General features: G+C 51.1%; 1 protein-coding gene across 1 annotated transcript; it reads right to left on the reverse strand.

Annotated features, from left to right (window-relative positions):
• Positions 1-711: 711 nt before the first annotated feature.
• On the reverse strand, positions 712-15,789 carry SDC4 (syndecan 4). The gene is made up of 5 exons (XM_048963060.1): positions 15,634-15,789; positions 3,514-3,655; positions 2,631-2,683; positions 2,216-2,399; positions 712-1,087 (listed from the first exon to the last, which is right to left on the reverse strand). Exons 1-5 carry the CDS (start codon positions 15,703-15,705, stop codon positions 936-938), a joined length of 603 nt encoding a protein of 200 aa, XP_048819017.1. The 5' UTR covers positions 15,706-15,789; the 3' UTR covers positions 712-935.
• Positions 15,790-17,497: the final 1,708 nt, after the last annotated feature.

Genomic DNA, 17,497 nt, shown 5'->3' on the forward strand with positions numbered 1-17,497 from the left:
AGTAGCTGCTATAGAAGCAGAAGAAACCAGTGACCACGCTGTAGCTAACTGCTGCAGTTCTGAATATGAATCATAAACATCTCCAGAGATATGCCCAAAGAAAACACAAAGGGATTGAAAAAATAAATCTGAGGAAATTAAAAAAGTAGATTTTTTTTTTTTATTTCAAAACAATTTCTACAAAACTTCATATAAACGTTAAGCTCTCCTCTTTAAAAATTTTTGTTATAAAAATCCTACAGGCAATCCTAAAAAAAACAAAAAAACAAAAAAAAAGCAAAGGCAAGGAAAGGGTGTCACATAGCCAAGAGAAAGGGGCTGTCCTGATTGCACAGACTAATGACCCCTGCCTGGGGCAGACAGGAAGGCAGAAGTCTCCTGGGGAAGACATTCCCATCAGCCATTTATGGCACTGGGGGATCGGGATCCCCGTGGACCCTCTGCTCCCCAGCAAGGCAACGTGATCGGTAGTGTAAGAGATTGATAAATAGTTCCTCACAGAAACGCTTCACATCGACAGCCTGCTGCAAGATGTCTGTTAGCCAGGTTTATACAAAAAGCCATCTTCTACAGAAGCAGCCAATCTGAGCACAGCACTCTGGCTGCAAACACATGGTGTTTGCTTCCATACAGTCTGTTTGGTGTTTATATACCCTCTATAAAAAGAAGCAGAAAGTTTGGCATCTTTATTGTTTTTACACTAGCTTTAGGAAAAAAAAAAATACACTGAGGCTTTTCTCCCCCCAAGACTCTTTGTATTTCATTGGGCCCTTGTTAGCTGAGTGGGATGGATTATGTAGAAAGTTTGGTCCCCCCCCTTCAAAGTCACTTTGAAATTCAATCCAAAAAGAGCGTTTGTTCAGCACGTCTCACTGGAGGGCAGTGTTTCCATACAGTCCATTTGTCCCTCGAGGGGCACAGGGCGCCGCTGAGCTTTAAGCATAGAACTCGTTTGTAGGGGCTTTCTTGTAGATGGGTTTCTTGCCGAGGTCGTAGCTGCCTTCATCCTTTTTCTTCATGCGATAGACTAAGAGGAGGATCAGGAAGACAGCAAACAGGAGGCCGACTGCTCCTCCTGCAATGAGAGCTGCAGGGGGAGAGGAAACATGGAATTCAGTCCGAACTCTGAGGCAACTCCAAGTTCCTAGATCTCAAGATCTGCCAACAGCACCAGTCCCCAGAACTGCCTCCAGTCAGCTTTGCCCACACACCTATCCCCATAGGTACTGACATTTTCTACAACAGAAGATGTTCTTGGAAAAAAAGAGCCAGAAACTGATTTTCCTCCAACCATAAGCCAATCACAGTCCATTCTAATCTTCCAGTTAAGGGCTAAAAAGGACTTCTGATAAGACAACCTCCATGCTTGGAGACAAAGAAAGAGCCATGCCCCAACTACTGACAGCATCAACTCCAGGAAGGTGGCACAGCTTTCATTTGATTGAGTTGTCAATTGGTTGTGTGAGCACGCCCTGGAGACTCCATACAAAGTACACTGCTACAGCTCCCCACCATCACCACTAAGCTTCTCCCCTCTCCCCCAGTCAAGTTTATCTTTTGCTGTGACACCTTCTCACTGCACTAAGCCAGCTCTGATGTTGGGTGGCCCGGCACTCCAGTCTTCCAGGCAGAAGGATGGCTGCGTATCAACGTGACCTGCCAAGACCAGTGCTCAGACCATCACGCTAAGCGCAGGATGAAGCTTGCCTTGAGACAGATCTGTCCCACATGCTGCTTGGTTTTGCTCCAGACAGAGCAACAAGGGTTTGTAACAGCTGACAAGGTGCTCAGACACCTTACAGGAGCTGCTACATCCCTGGCAGGGCTCAGAAAAGGCAAGCCTTGGGCAGAGGTTAGAAGGACAACGCCAGTGTTTGCTTTACAAGTTTATGACACTGTTGATTCATGGCTAGATATGCCTCTGGCTGAGGCTGGCAGGTGCACGGCAGCTGTCACATGACTTGTGACACTTGTTTAAGCCAACAGTCAGGTGACAAGCCCAAAAATAAGCTGTTTACCCAGCAAGGCAAGCAATAGGCTCCTCTGCCATTCGAGGACTAGCAGGCAGAAGTTGCTGGTTACAGGTAGTCACAGTGGTAATGCAACTCACTTGCTTTGTCAGAAGGGAACTGCTCCCCAGAGAACAATGCAAGCCATTTTGATTTACAATACGAATAATTTATTGCCAGAGTTTAAGAACAATGTGAATTATTACCTGTAAGAACTTCTGTTCTTTCAAAGATGCTGCTGTTGGCTGTGCTTGCCATGGAGATCTTGTTGGACAGGTTCTCTTCAACAGGTGAAGCTTTGTCTGGAATGATTTCATTGTCCAGCATCGTGTTTTTCTTCTCGCCTTCTATCTTTCTCTCCCTATCTCCAGGGATATAGTTGTCAGATATCTGCAGAGAACAGACAGACCACACCCGTCAGTAAGCAGCACCCAGCCTACCTGCAGCTGAAAGCAGGAGGGTGTGCAAGGCAAGGAAAGTTTGCTCAGTGCTTTATAAGTGTGCTGTTCTGGCTCACGCAGGTAGATTTGTCTCCATGCCTCATCTTGCAGGGGGAAGGGTATTCAGAAAGCTTCAGAGACAGACCAGAGTGGCTTAAAAAAATGCAAAGGTAACACCTACCACAGGAGTATCCACAGTGGTCAGGTACATGGCATCATCAGAATCCGAGTAGTCTGCAGGAAGGGAAGAAGAGCACACTAAGTTTTCCTCACATTACAAACTGTTTCTCCATAATTCCAACGCTTCCAGCAACTGCAGTGTAACTAGGACTCCAGTTCTCTCCTGAATACAGTTCCCTCTTACCTGCTGGAGCATCCATCACTTGATAGTTTTGATTGCACAAGATCAAAAGATGCAACCCCAAGAGCAACACCTCGTGCACACCAGGGATCTTCAGCTGTACCCATGGGACCCCGCTGCAGAATATCTGGAGTTGCTCTGCAAAGCAGGTCTGCCACAGCTTGCCAAACTAATGCCAAGGGAGGGCAAAGCTCTCACCACCCACCCCTAGAGGATAGCTTGCTAAACCTCTAGTCACCAGATCTGCCCAAACATGTCAGGTACCGATTTCAGGACTTGTTCTTTTCCATTCAGAGAAGAAATGCTCACATAAAGGGGACAAGGAGCTGCTGAAACTGGTTTGGGCAGGGAGCTTTGCATGTCACAGAGTTCACTTGCACACCAGTTAGTCCTTTACCATCTCAGCTGAGGCTAAACAAGGTAAGCTTTAAGCCTTTTAACACTGCCTTAAGTTTACAATTCTGTTTATTTGTTAAGTCTCTCACAAGTTCTTCACAGTTCTAAGGAAAGAGCCTCAGCCTCCAACATTCAGTTGGATTCCATCTGTCCTCCCCAAGTGATTCAACCACTTTCACTGCTTTCCTCCAACCCACAGGGCTCTCTCATCTTCACCTGGCACACCACAGCTCCTTCTAGAGCCCTGGTTTGTACCCTCACTTGGTTCTGCAGCTGCTGGCACAGGGTTACTTACTTCCCCACTCACCTCCAGAGCCAGATACAACATCAATATCAAACTCATCAGAAGTTAAGTGAGGTGTGAATTCAGCAATGTCTTCATCATCTGGCAGGTCTCCAGAGCCAGGGTAGTTAAGCCATTGGGCATCCATGGTTTCTGTTTCTCTCACCTGGGGACAGGGGGGATAAGAGTTAAGTTTCAGACGACTGCTGGAAAGGGTTTCACAAAAGATCAGCAGTTCAGGACCTGTGCTGAGCGCATCGCTTCCATCACAAGAACATTAAATGCTGAACTTCCTCTCCAACAAGACATTATCTTCACTGGAAGCAGCTGAATTCCCCTAGAATTTCTCAGAACAGAAGTGAGAAGTCATAGAGGGGAATTTCCTGAGGGCTGCAGATTCAGGAGGTTCACTGAACAACCATGGGATGGAAACAACACAACAGGATCTTGGTCAGGAGTTTGTAGCAAAAAAACAATGCCTTCAGTTTGTCGTAAAGGGGGATTTGGAAGAACTTCCTGTTCCCAAAGAAAAAGCCTGGCACCTATAAGTCAGGATGGTTTTTTTTGTTGTTGTTCCCTGCCCCCCCCCAGCACCAAAGCTTCACATTGAGGCAATTCATTGCTTCCTGCACTGAGAACAAACCTACTTTATTACCCAAAGGTTAAAACTGGTCTGCCAGTTCGGCTGAATTGCACTGCAATTCAGTGTGATGTTCAAGAGCATTCGCTATCAATAATGACCCGCCCAAAGGAAGAGCTTTCCTCGCCTCACCTATTGAAACGTGTGTAAACAAGTCTATGAAATGAAGCCCAGGATCCGAGGGTCTAACGGCTGTAGCTGCAGACACACATTAGCAAAACAGCAGTGCAGAAGGGCAGCCTGCCCAGCTTGCAGAGCAGCCAGGCCAGAAGAGCCGCTCAGACAATCAGCTGTTTGGCCACAGCAGCAATTTAGACACTAGAACTGATTTGCACTTGGGTCTTGAAGGAGCCACAAGCCCAAACCTCCTGCCCTTGCCAAGGTTATGCAACTTCCCCAAAGCATCGCTCCTCTCCCAGGAGCCTGGGGCCAGGTGAGGGTCCTGCAGATGCAGTTTCATTGCCCAACACCAGCCCACAGATTCCAGCTCAGCTGCCTCCAATTCCATAGCCATGAAGTCATTGGCATGGTGGGAACTTAACCCCTTCCCCGAAGGCAAGGAGTACGATGCAGGCAGACAGGTCCCATAGCTAAGGGCTAGGCTGTCACATTGTTTTTTTTCCTGCTGTCCCCACAGAAATGCTGGGCATGCACTTCTTCAGCATCTCTCTGGTTTAAGTCCTGGAGGTTTATCCCAGGAGAACATTTTTCAATAGCCACAACTATGCCTTCATCCCACAGTTCTTCACACTTGAGGGCTTTGGGAAAGTACAGTTCATGAGCCTAAGTAGAGACCGTGGTCAGTTGGATCCTGGCCTCACCCCCCCAGCTCTGCTGCTCACTGCTTTGCTAGGACAGGCTGTGCAGCTCCAGGACTTGGAACAGCCCCCCTGCCAGCCCAGCGAGGTGTGACACATCCTCCAGCCCAGCAGTGACACCGAATGACAAACCAACTGACAAGTTGCGCCCACTATTGATTTTAGAAGCAAATGCTAACAATCCATCACAATCCATCACATGTGTCAACTTCCTCTACCCACAGCCCCAGCCCAGATTTCCCTGCCATTAGCATATTTGTTTTGCCACAAACAAGGCCCTGTGGTGAGAGCAGGATGCTTCTCATTCTGCATGAGGAGCAGTGGCTACTAGACATGCTTTTCATTAGCTTATTGTGGTATCTTTGGTTTCCTCTGCAGCTCTGCTGGAGGACAACCAACTGAACAGCCACAGGGCAGGAAGCACTGAGCCCAGCTCTCCCAGAGCCCTGCTCCTCTCTGCTTCAGATGGCACAGGGCAAGGGGAAGGGGCCTGGGGAGGAAGGACTGCTGGGAAGAAATCCTCCTTCCCCCTGGAACCAGGTGTTCCCAACATTGTTGATCACTTGCTCCAAGGCAAATTCATCTCAAGATACGTGAAACCCAGCCAAAACCCGAACTGCTGCCAGCACACAGCCACACTCCCATTACAGCTCACGGCCATCCCATTGAGGTGCAGGGAGGATGAACTCCAGTCCACCTGAGCTAGGACAGTAGAGCCATGTTTGCTGTAGGTCTGCTCAAGTGGGCTGCCAGGTCAGACAGCCATGCTGAACCTCACCCCACGCCAGCTCACAGTGCTGTGAATCACAGCGGTCAACAGCCTCTCCTGGCCAGGGTGGCTCAAGGAAAGCCACATTCAGGCCACTGAGCAGCTGGACAGCAGGCTGGCCTTATCAGATCAGCCCAGACATAGGCAAAGCCATGGCACTCAGCCATGGTGATTAGTACATACTGTGGAATGCACTATGTTCGTCTATCAGAAAGCCCTATTTAAGTCAGGAGAGACAGTGTTTACAAGCCAAAGGACATAACAAGGAAATTACTGACTCAGAAACATAAATAAGATTATAGGGGAGCGTTCCCCAAACTCACTCTTCATCATCCTCTTGATTAAGGGCAGGGAAGTTCCTGGAAGCCAGAAGAGCTCTTCAAAGCCCACAGAAAGCTTTTCTTGCAGGCAGCAAGCCTCATTCGTACAGCTTCACCCCAAAGCACAGGAAGCTGGAGGGCTGCCGGGCACCTCGGTGTGCCCTGCTCTGTGTGTGCCCTCCAGGCACTGGGACACACTCTCCCAAGGAGCAGGCTCCTGAGATGGGTCCTGGCAGCCCAAGAAGAGTTACAGTGGGTACAGCATGTGCAGCAGGCACATTCCTTGCATACACACCTGTGAGAGGGCACACAGTGCTTTCACAGACTTAAAAGCAAAGGCTCAGGGCTTCTCAAGCGCCACAGGGTTCCCTGTAGAGCTGCTCAAAAAGTACCATTCCTTTCTAAGAGGGAAGACTCAGCCTCCCTACAACCACAGCATCCCCTGAGCTGCCAGGCCACAGAACACGCAGGGCAGCAGCAGGCAGCCCGTGCCAATCCATCTCAGGCCACATTCAGCTGAACACCCTCTGCAACTGCCAGCTGGAGAAGGGCACAGGACATTCAGAGTCCTGCTGTCTCAGGCTGGAGACCCACTGGCAGCAGCACACTGCTTGCTGGGCTAGCCCACATTGCCCCAGCAGTCAAAGCCAAGCCCTGCTATTGACACGCTTCCTTCCAGGAGAGGTCTGAGCAGAAAACCACTGTTACTGCAGGAGGCTGCTTCCAGGATTTCTTCCTCACACTAAGCAGCTCTGATCCCCAGTAAGCACTGAGGGGATTAGCCAATGTGCTAGGGATGGAGCAGCTTTTCCTGCCTGCCAGTGGCAAAAATAAAAGTTTATGCCCTGCTAGACATCAGGCACTTGAACCGTGGACACCATTCACAGCACAGAGGACTCACAAGCCCAGGTCAGGCTGCACAGCCAGGCAGGGACGGGCACTGTGTGCCCTGCTCCAGTGGGAGCACAGCTGGCATGCAGGCAAGACTGAGGCTCTGATGGACCTCTGCTCATAGTCCCAGCACACCACCGATCCCCAAAGCAGCAGCATCCCCCTGCTGAGGCAGCAAGCAGATCTCTGCCCCATGGGCAGGTTCCCCAGCTGCTGGCTAGTTCTGGGAAATACCAAACCCAGGCAGTTGCCTACCCCAGCCCATACATCCTCACCACAACTTTTACAAAATCAAGCATTCTGGGACTGGAACAAGGCTTTCAGACACTGAACAGCTTTTATGCTGCTCACTGTCTCTGATCAAACATACCAAGGGTTCAACTAAAAGCTTCTTGGAAGAGCCATCACCAGCAAGCTGTACAGGGAGCAGACCTGCAGAGACTCAGGCACCTGGAGCACAGGGAGCTCCTTATCTCCTTTACAACTCCACAACGACAGCCTGGAGGTCTGTGCGTCTCCCTTCCCAGCACTGTGTACACACATCCAGGAGTAAACAGGAGCAAGGTGAAAGTCAGCTTTCCTAGACAAAAGCATGTGGAGCCGTGCCAGCCTGAGAGGTTGCAAACGGAGTGAGTGCTGAGGTGCAGACCTGTTAACTCTTTACAGCCTTCAGGGACAGATAAACCTAAGGTTCTCTTGTGTTGTTTTTCTTTCTGGGCACAAGAGGCCAACAATATGAATCACTTTGTTCTACCTTAATGGCCAGGGGTGGCAAACAGCACCTCAGACTACCTCATAAATCCGTGATGTGAGCCCTAGGTGCACATAGGTATGTGCTGGAGCCAGGACTGGGTCTCTAGTCAAGCAGATCTATGGGAAATTCCTGTGTTGAAGGGAGACAGACACAGAAAATCAACATAGGGTATAGGTGCACTCTACCAGCAGTCTCTAGGCAGCGCTTTTCCCCATCCATTTTCCATAAGGCATTTCATAGACACAGAGCATGACATGCTGATGTTGGCAGGGCTCTCCTGAGAACCCTTTTGGGCATTTTTCAGAGTCAAGCAGGGGATAGCTGGAACTGTGTGACAAAACATCTCTCCCAGACCCATGCTGCCATGAGCAAATGCCACCTGACAACCCCACAACACACCCAACTCACCTGAAGAAAGCAGAGCTACTGGACAAGGCAGGCAACTGCCCACAGACAGCACAGAAGTAAGCCCAGAAAGGTTTGGAAGCTTGCAGGAGATCTGAGGAACCCCACAGCACTGGGAAGGACTGAGTGCACCCAGAGCTGTCCTCCTCAGCACACAGGAAACAGGCAAGGACAGCTATCTTCCCATTTTAACTTAAAATGGAAGTTAGAGGGAGCTTTTGCCAGATGGCTAAGGCAAGAGCAGACCAAGGCAGCCAACATTTGACCTGGTATGCGCAGGAAAGCCTACTTAGCAAGCTCCCCATCCCTGCAGAGACCAGGAGGGCTCAACCCCATTGCACAGAAAGGATTCTGCTTAGTAGTATAGGCAAGGAGCAGCACCTTGCTCAGTAAGGCAGAGCAAGAGGAACACGTAGGCTGACAAAGCATCACTTGTTTAATGTCATTAGGAGGAGCCTCCCCAGCCTCTGTCCAAGCAGGTAGGTAACTGGCGACCCAAGCCCAGCAGACCTCGTGCTACACATGGCCAGAAGAGCAGCACGTGCCCAGCACTCACACACAGCCTGGCCCACGTCCCCCTGCCTGCACATCCCCTATGATTCTTTAAGCCATGTTGCAGCAAGCAGCTCTCCCAGGGCTCACGCAGCAGCCAAGCCGTAATCCCTGTGCCAATGATTCCCTAATCCTGGGTTCTGCAGTGTGACCTGCTCTATGGAGCAAAATCCTTTCCCTGCAATGGGGTTGAGCCATCCTGGTCTCTGCAGGGGTGGGGAGCTTGCTAAGTAGGCTTTCCTGCACATACCAAGTCAAATGTCGGCTGCCTTGGTCTGCTCACACACTGCTGCTCTCTCCTCAGACCATAATGCAGCACCAAACAGGAGGACGGAGATTACAAAGGAATGAATTCCTGTTTAACTGCTCTTGCCTGATTATCAGCCAAGAGCAAAGCCATAAAGATGGTGCCCTTCACCAGCCAGGCACATGCTGGGAACGGTTTAGTGGCAAAATAATTGCAGGAAAGACTCAGTGCCCAGCTCCAGGGCCCACAGAGCCAGGACAGCAGGGTGGGCAGGAGGCAGCTGCTCCCCTCCAGCCAGAGTCTACAGAGCTCAGCAGGGCTGCAGATGGCTGCGTGTCAATCACTGCCCTGAAGCAAATAAAGATAAGGTTCAGAGGAAAACTGCAACAGGGGAAAGCGGGTGCTCATGTGACTTGGGGAGGAAAACAACTGCAATGGGGCCGTGCTGAGCCCAAGAGGTTCTCCAGGTCAGGGACAGGAACTCAAATCCAGTTCAATGGGGTTTCTATGCTGTCAGAAATCTAATTGTAAGTAGTTTGTATACTTCAGTACTGATGTCTCAGTTCAGGAGAAATCTATCCAAGGCTAAAACGGGGATTCAGTTTTAGGACTCTCAACTCACTCTGTGTCACCTATTCTAACACATGAAGCTCCTCTGGGATCCCCGCCCGGGGGGGTGGTAGAAGAATCAAAAGGGATGTAAAGGCTCCAGCACACCAGTTTCTCCATCTAGGACTGCTTCTCAAACTTGGGATACCTTGTGTATCACGTTTCCCCCTCTCCCAGGGAGAGGCCTGCCCTCACTGCCCTTCCCTAGAATACAACACCCACTATTTCCCAACACACGTGCAAGCAGAATTTCCACTCAGCAAGAATCGTGTGACGTGCATTCTCAGGCTCTCCACACTCCCTCATGCCAGCAGACTAAGCTGGGCAGACACAGACTTCAAAGGCTCAGGAGCACAGAGCCTTTCCCAGGCGGCTATCAGCTTGTTTGTGCAGCCAAGATTCCCAGCACTGTGCCCTACAAATTCCTTCCCCCTACCACCCACTTTAATCTAATCAGAAGTAGGAGCCCAAAGATCTCAGCTGAGCCCAGGGTGGGCTATTTTTGGTTGTGCTGTCGGTAAAGCTGCCAGCCAAACAGCACACAGCAGAGGAAGTTATCAGTCTGAAAGCACTCAGGATGAAAGAGTGGGACCACTCTGCTATCAGGCTATGCCTATGTACGCATTTGTATGAACACAGAACGTCAACAGCAGGGATTTTCTCTTCTTAGCTACTATGGTAAGGATTGGAGTTTCAGTGCACAGAGATTTTTTTGCTGTGTTGTTTTGCTTCTTTAACCAGAGCCATCACTGGCTGCACAGAGGTGGCCCTGGCTTGGGGCCAGCATGCAGCCAGCAGTGCTGCTGTAGACCATGCAGCTCATCCTACAGCACTACACAGCCCCACCTGCTCCCAGCAGCGCTCCCTTCTCTGGGCCCTGTTTCCTGCCCTCTGCCAGCAGAGGAGGGCTGCCAGCAGCTTCCCAGCTCCCTCACCACTTCTCTGCACACTCACGGTAGCTCTGCTCCTGACTGTGACGAAGTTATTGCTTTGCTCCTTCCTTCCTCAGCTCTGTGAAGCCTGCACCCAACCAGACTAACAAGTCATTTAGTAACCAACGCACGGTACCAGCTCCTCATACTCAGCCTCAGGAAATTTGGAATTAGGGCCAAGAACAGCCCGCACATAAACAGCCTCCTGCAAGAGCCTGGCTCCAGAGTCTGCTCTGCACTGTGGACTTGTAATAAATATTTATCTCACTGGGAACAGTGTCTTCGGAGCCCAAGCTCCTGACATCAGTACTAGCTCCACATATTTCCATTTGAGGTAGAAGGTCAGTAGAAAGTTCTCAGCTGTTGGAGGAGGAATACAGCCCCCAGAAGCAGTTCTGCAACTCTCCTTGCACCACACTGGCCAGGATCCATCTCCCCACCCACAGGAGCCCTGCTGCTCCCAGCTCAGCATCCCACCTCCCCATTGCCCTCAAGAGCAAAACCAGACCTGGGACACATCAAGATCCCCAACCACTGTGCAATTCAGCTTGTTTTGCTGCATGTCCAAGGCAGGCACTTTCCCAGTGCAGTCATTAATGCACACCAACAGCTCTTTTTATTGCTACAGTTTGACTGTAACTGCAGCCAAAGGGCAGGAGGCAGGGTCAGCCTCCCAGCAAGGTAAACAGGGCAGGGCCACAGCACTTTGTCTTTGGGGTTTTACAGCAGACAGGCAGCACAGTTCTGCTTACACTGCTAAGGAAACATCTTCCTCTCAGCAGCCAGAACTGGGCAACATCAGAAGGCAGAAATCCTTCCCAAGACTGAATTTGTTTGACCAACAGAACACAATCTGTTTAAGCAAGAAACCTGGGTTTTGCTACATGACACAGGCTGCTTGGGTAACACACTACGTGCCTAGCAGTCTCCTTCCCACCCCAAGGAGTGTCTCACTGACATTTTAATTAACAGCTTTGATTTTTCAGTTATCCCAATGATTTGTCTAACAAGAACCATTCAGTGTTTTGTAAGCAGAATCTCAGCCTCGAAAGACTCACGGATACAACCGACACGAGCACATATTTCTAGCAAAAACAAGGCTTTTACAATAAGGGTATTTCTGAAGTCAGACAGCCTTTGGAAATCAAGAGTAATGTAGCTATGTCTTATGTGCCTCCCCCTCCTACGCTGACATTTTCTCTAGATTCGGAATTCAGTACTCAGCCTCCTCTTTACAACTTCCCACTCCTCTGCCTTGCTGCAAACACTTTCGGTCACTTCAGATATCACCGCCCTCCTCTCCCCATCCAGCTGTATCTGTCTGAAAAGGCAGCACCCATGGAGCTGCCAGAGCAAGTTAGTGGCTGCTTGAGACAACACTGATTTCTCAGAAGCCTTCGCCAACACTAACTCAGCTTGTGGCAGCAGTAACGTGGCAGAGAGCAACAAACTGAGACAGATGAGACAGGAGGCAGCAGTCAGACAGCACAGCCTGGCTGCTCAGCAGCACCAGCTCTGTATTTACCCCTCTCCTTCCCCCATAAAGGGACCCAGCACTGTGCCCCAGTGCCAAGCAAGTCTGAGTCACTGCATTGGGGTCAGGGCAGAGCCGTTACTCACACAGTGACAGCAGTCTCAGGGAGCTGAGTGCCAGAAACCCTGAGTCACACGCTGCTGCTGCAGGGCTGACGGCACACAGCAGAGCTGGACCAAGGTACCATCACTTACCGGACATCTGAGTGCACGATTAGAGAAAAAACAAAAATAGAAATCCAAACTAATCCAGAAATGCAGCCCTAACAGATCATCACCATGGGATCCTCTACAGCCCCTCCGTGCAGTAGCTCATGACGCACCAACTCCTTCCAGGCTGCTGTGTCTATTCAGAGCCACCAAGCCCAGTCTCATCACAACAGCCTCATTCTAGTGCAGATCATTTGAATCCTTAATCTGAAGTGTTTGCATTCCACACCGTCTCAACGAACAGCCACACACTCTCCACAACAGCAGCCCAGAGGTCAGACGTGCTGGATCTGTCCAGTTTTAGTGCTTCAGCTGCATTAGCTCCACATCTGAGGCTACAGAAGCAGCAGGACCCCTCTGTCATCATAGGGCATTGAGGAACAAGCTGTACTGAGCTGTGGCGAGAATCCAGCTGCAAGGATTTAAGAGCAATCTGGAGAGGATAAACCTTAACTTGAGAGCAAAGAAGTGCTTCAAAGGATGGATGCTCCATTTTTATCTAGCCAAAGTATTAGCTGGGGAGTCCTGAGCCATCAGCCAGCCAGCACACTTCCAGAGCATTTCCTAGCAGTGGGACTCAGAAGGGAAGAATTCTGCTGAAGTCTGCACTCTGAGCAGCCTCCAGCCTCATGGAAGTGGGACAAGTGCATCAGGAAAGTGATGGGCCACTCCAAGCACACCAGGGCAGGGTGAGAACAGGGAATAGTCTCCTGACCCCAAACATTCAGGCATAGAAAGCAACAGCAAAGGCTCAGAAAAGAGGGAAGAGGTGAAGATGCATAGGAAAAAACATTTCCACAACTGTTGGACTGGATACAGACCTCAGCAGGACCTTGAAATGCCAAGGTCTTGGGAGACAGCAGCAGGAGGGGCAGGAAAACAAGCAGTCACATTGTCCAGCTGCCTTAACTTCTGAGAGCCAACAAGCCTCAAAGTTCAGTCCCCGTCTTCATCCCACCAGCCATTCCCAACAAGGTACAAGGCACTGGAGAGCATACCATCTTCCACACCTTCCCAGCATTCATCATGACAATCAGCTCTAGGCTTGGCTATCAAAAACCACAGGCTCCTTCCCTTCAGGAGCCAGGGGCATCGCCTCCCAATTCCAACCCTACCACTGCACTTTAGGTAGGCCAAGGCAAAAGCCAGGATTTGCTGTAGATGTTCAGCTGCCCCACAGGCTTGCCAAGTCATTAAGTAAAATAAAGTAAAACACACAGATAGCTGTGTCTTGATTTGATTGGGAGGGACAGATGAGAAACTGGGCAAAGAGCAGAAAGAATAGGCCTGGGGGATCAATGGCAGCAGGACAAGCCAAACCGGTTTTAACATTAATAATGCTGTACTACTTTCCAAACATGGCTATCATCAACAAGACACCGGCTTTGCCAATCAGAAGTCCTCCAAGCATGATTGCCTTGAACCAGAAATGGAGCCCACAGCCAGCACGAGGCCTCCCCCTCTCCCTGCACCCTCCTCAGCCAGCAGCTTTCAGGATGGATTTCTGCTCGGCTGGGCTGCTGGGGATGCACGAACACAATGCAGCACTGCATGGAAACTTTCTGCTTTCTTTGAGGCAGCAAAGCAGGATGGCTGCAGCTTGCAGACCATTCGCACTGCTGAGCTCACAGCAGAAGCAGTCTTCTTCAGTAGCATTAACAACAAGAGCAGCTCAAGCCTGCAGCAAAGACACTACTGCTGGGAATACTCATGTCTCTCCCCATGCTGACAGGGGCCAGCTAGATGCCAGAAGTTCAGGCAGAGTCTGCAGTGCTGCCCTGCTCCTCCTTAGCTCCACTCATCCCATACACTAGCTGCACTGCTGGCTTCCCACCCTTCTCCCCAAAGCCCCTGGGACACCCAGCACAGCCCTCCCTACAGCCTTTATTCCCTGGAGCACTTGCTCAGGGAGGGCTGAGGAGCACAGATCCAGCTGGAAAGCCCCCACCCCCAACAGGGAACAAGGTGATGTCCTCACACCAAGCTGCAGTAAGGCAGCCACCCACCACCCCGGCACCAACGTCACACTCAGGCACTTTGCTCACAGTCCCCACCCTTTTACACATCCAGGATTGCTTCACACCGACAAATCCCATCCATGCCAACAACCCGTGCGAGGGGAAAGGAGCCAAAGCGTTTCTGTTTGCACAGGCTCAGGGAAACGTTCAGGCACCAAATCACTCTCAGAAGCCATACTCTTACGTAAGCACAAGAAATACAATCCCTGTCTTGTGAAGAAACAGCTACCTGCCTTCACCCTGCCGCACGCTGTGCAGCCCTGCACGTTTTGGCAAGGCTATAAAAACGAAGAGGAGGAGCAGCAGCAGCAGCACTCTCGCAAACTTTGTCATCCTGTCTCCTCCCTGGCAGCCTGAAACCTAAACTTGTTTGTTTGCACAGGACTCTGGAGTGGGTCAGTATTACTGCTGGAGCACACAGCCTGCCTGATGCAGCCAAGAAGACACTGACAAACATTCCATATGGCTCTGCAAAAGGACCTACAGAATCCATCTGCTCAAAATTTGTTGTCTTTGCAGAAATTCGATGCTCACAGTCCACTCCATTCTCCAGAGACATCAAGTTGCATTTCATACCAAACATGGTCAATGCAGCTTCCAGATGCTGTCTGCCCCAGAAGTTTGCCCTACTGGTTTGGGCCAGCTCTTGAAGGCACAATTCACGTGCTTAATAGCAGGGATAAAAGCACCAGATTAGAGCAAAGTGGATTGGAGTTGGTTGGCCTTAGCAGAGAGCAGCTGACAATCGCTGCTGACGTCCTGTGTGATGTTCCCACTTCACAACCAGCAGCCCCCCAGCCTGCCCTTACTGGAAAGCAGTGCCCAGCGCTTATCTGCACACCCAGATCCTCACAGAGCAGAGCAACGTGGATAATCAAACCTAGTTTTGAGATCCTTACATCTCCTGCAATAATTATATTAACACCAGCAACTCCTTCAAATGGACACAGAGATCCTGTGCTATCGGGAAGCGGGGCACAAATACAAACAGGGAAGGCAGACCCCCAAGACCTCTGCTTCACAGGAAGACCACAGGTACCAGCTTAAAGCATTACACTTTCTTTATTTTACTTTCTTATGATATGCTTAGAGAAGTCTTAAATTATTCATGTATTCCCTTAGAAAAGCAAGGTTGGTCCGAGAGCCACGAGGACAGCAGGAAGCAACACAGGCACGTCCCAGTACGACAGGAACACGCACCCAGATGCAGCAACGCACTGCTCACCAAAGCTATCATAAAGCGGCAATAAAAGAGGGATTAAAGGCCAATAAGTCCATAAGCAGCAGTTGGAGATCAAAGCCGGAACGGAGAGCGGTTCGTTTCTACGACGCACCCGCACACCCCGCGCTCATTCCGCCGGAGCCGACAGGAGAAGGCAGAAGTGGCAAGTAGGGAGGAGGAGGAGCGGCACACAGCCACGGGGTTGCGGGGTAAGCGGCACTCACCGACTCGGCGGCGGCAGCGGCCAGCAGGAGGCCGAGCAGGAAGGGCAGGAAGGTGGCGCGGAGCAGCGGCATGGCGAGGCGGTGCGGGGCGCTGACTCGGAACGGAACCCAACGGCCAACGCGAACGGCGACGACTCTGCCCGCTCTCCGCCGCAGCGCCGCTTATAACCGCGGTGCTGCCCGAGGAGGCGGAGCGAACAACACCGCATCGCCCCGCCCCGCCCCGCCGGGAATGCCCGCAGACCGCGGCGAAAGAGGAAGGGGGGAAGCGAAGCGTCGTGTGCTGCGTGTCCCATCCCGGCTGGAACAGACAGCGGCTGATGGGGAGAGGAGGAGGGAAGAGGACGGGGGTGTGTGCGGAGAAAAGAGAAAGGAGGAGAGGAAGGAGGGGAGGGGGGCTAGGAGAGGTGGGAGAAACGGAAAGAGGGAAAGCGAATGCGCCGGTTTGGTTTTCGCAGCATTCCAAAAGCGAGAGTGTTGTGCTCGCAGGTAGCGGAGGGGTTTTCTGTCCGCCTCTCGCTGCGTCGTCGCCGCGGTTGTGAAGCGGTGCGTTGCGTCACGCGGTTCTGCTTGGAGGTGGAAAATGAAACCGCTCCGTCTCTTTTCTGTGCAAGAGGGAAGCGTCAAAAAAAACCAACCACGCGGCCAATAAAAAACAACACCCATCTCCAGCACGGTTTAACTATCTCAGATGGTTTGTGTGTGTGTTTTCTTTTTCCTTCTTTGCCATTTATTACTTTGCTCCACGCTGAGTGTTTGCTTGTGTCTGTTGGCAGCATCCACTTCTGCCCTTGCACAGCCCGGGGTTCACCTGAACAACCACACGGGGTGCCCCTTTTCCCCGTGCCTTGCTCACTCAATCGCATTGCACTGCATTTGAGCTTTACCTTACTGAGAATAACGTACATTCTGACTGGGGAATCAACACCCAGCTGACAGAGCAATGTGTGCCATGATCCCATCAGCCTGTTGTGGATGCAAACCCTGCTAGATTTGGTTCTCAGCTCACTCCAACACTACCAAGCTAACCCATGACACCATGTAACTGCCCCCCGTCCCACATTTACATGCTAACAAGCCCACAAACAAAGCAGTCTCACAGGTGAAGCAGCCTTTCCAACTGCCTTTGGGGAGAAATAGGTACAAAGGGTGCAAGCGGAGGCCAAGAGGTCTCATCAGTTTGTGTTAGCACTGCGCCTGCAGCTGGGGCTTTGCTGGCAGGAGACTCTCCTCATTGCTTCATCAGCAGTTGGCATCATATGAACTGACAAGGAGTGCTGCTCTGAGCTTGATCAAATAAAATCTGAAGAGAGCACTCCTCTAGGTAAGGGTAGGAAGCAGGCTGGAGGTGATGGTGGAGTTTTCTTGAGTACCAGCCCCTCTGTGCCCAGCAATTTCTCACTAAACCTCTTGTTCTCCTCAGCCCCCGGTGCCACCAAGGCTATGAGGAAGGGCTGCTTGCCACGAGCTGGATTGCTGCCCTTCTTCGTCACATACGGGAGCTCATGGAAGAGCAGGCAGGGGGCCTGGCTGCAGTCAGCCTCCAGTTCTGGGCGCCTGCACAGCCAGGTAGCAGGAGGTGGAGGGGAACAGGAGCATGCTGCATGGGTTGATATGCATGACATGCATGTCTGCTAGACAGGAGACAGCCTCAGCAGCACAGTGCGGACAGAAGCAGTGCAACTCTCCCTAACCCTCTGTGAGACTCCTACACTTGTGTGCACGTGGCCACGGCCCTGCTAACCCCTCTTTCCAGGTAAGGCAGTAACCACAAAGGTGCTTTCAAAACCAGTTGTCTGTGTTGTGGCTACAAACACTGCTGACTTTCCTGTTAATTTCCTCTAGATACAAGCACCACAGGCCG

This window comes from Lagopus muta, chromosome 16 (genome assembly GCF_023343835.1).
Source record: "Lagopus muta isolate bLagMut1 chromosome 16, bLagMut1 primary, whole genome shotgun sequence".
NCBI classification, from domain to species: Eukaryota; Metazoa; Chordata; class Aves; order Galliformes; family Phasianidae; genus Lagopus; species Lagopus muta.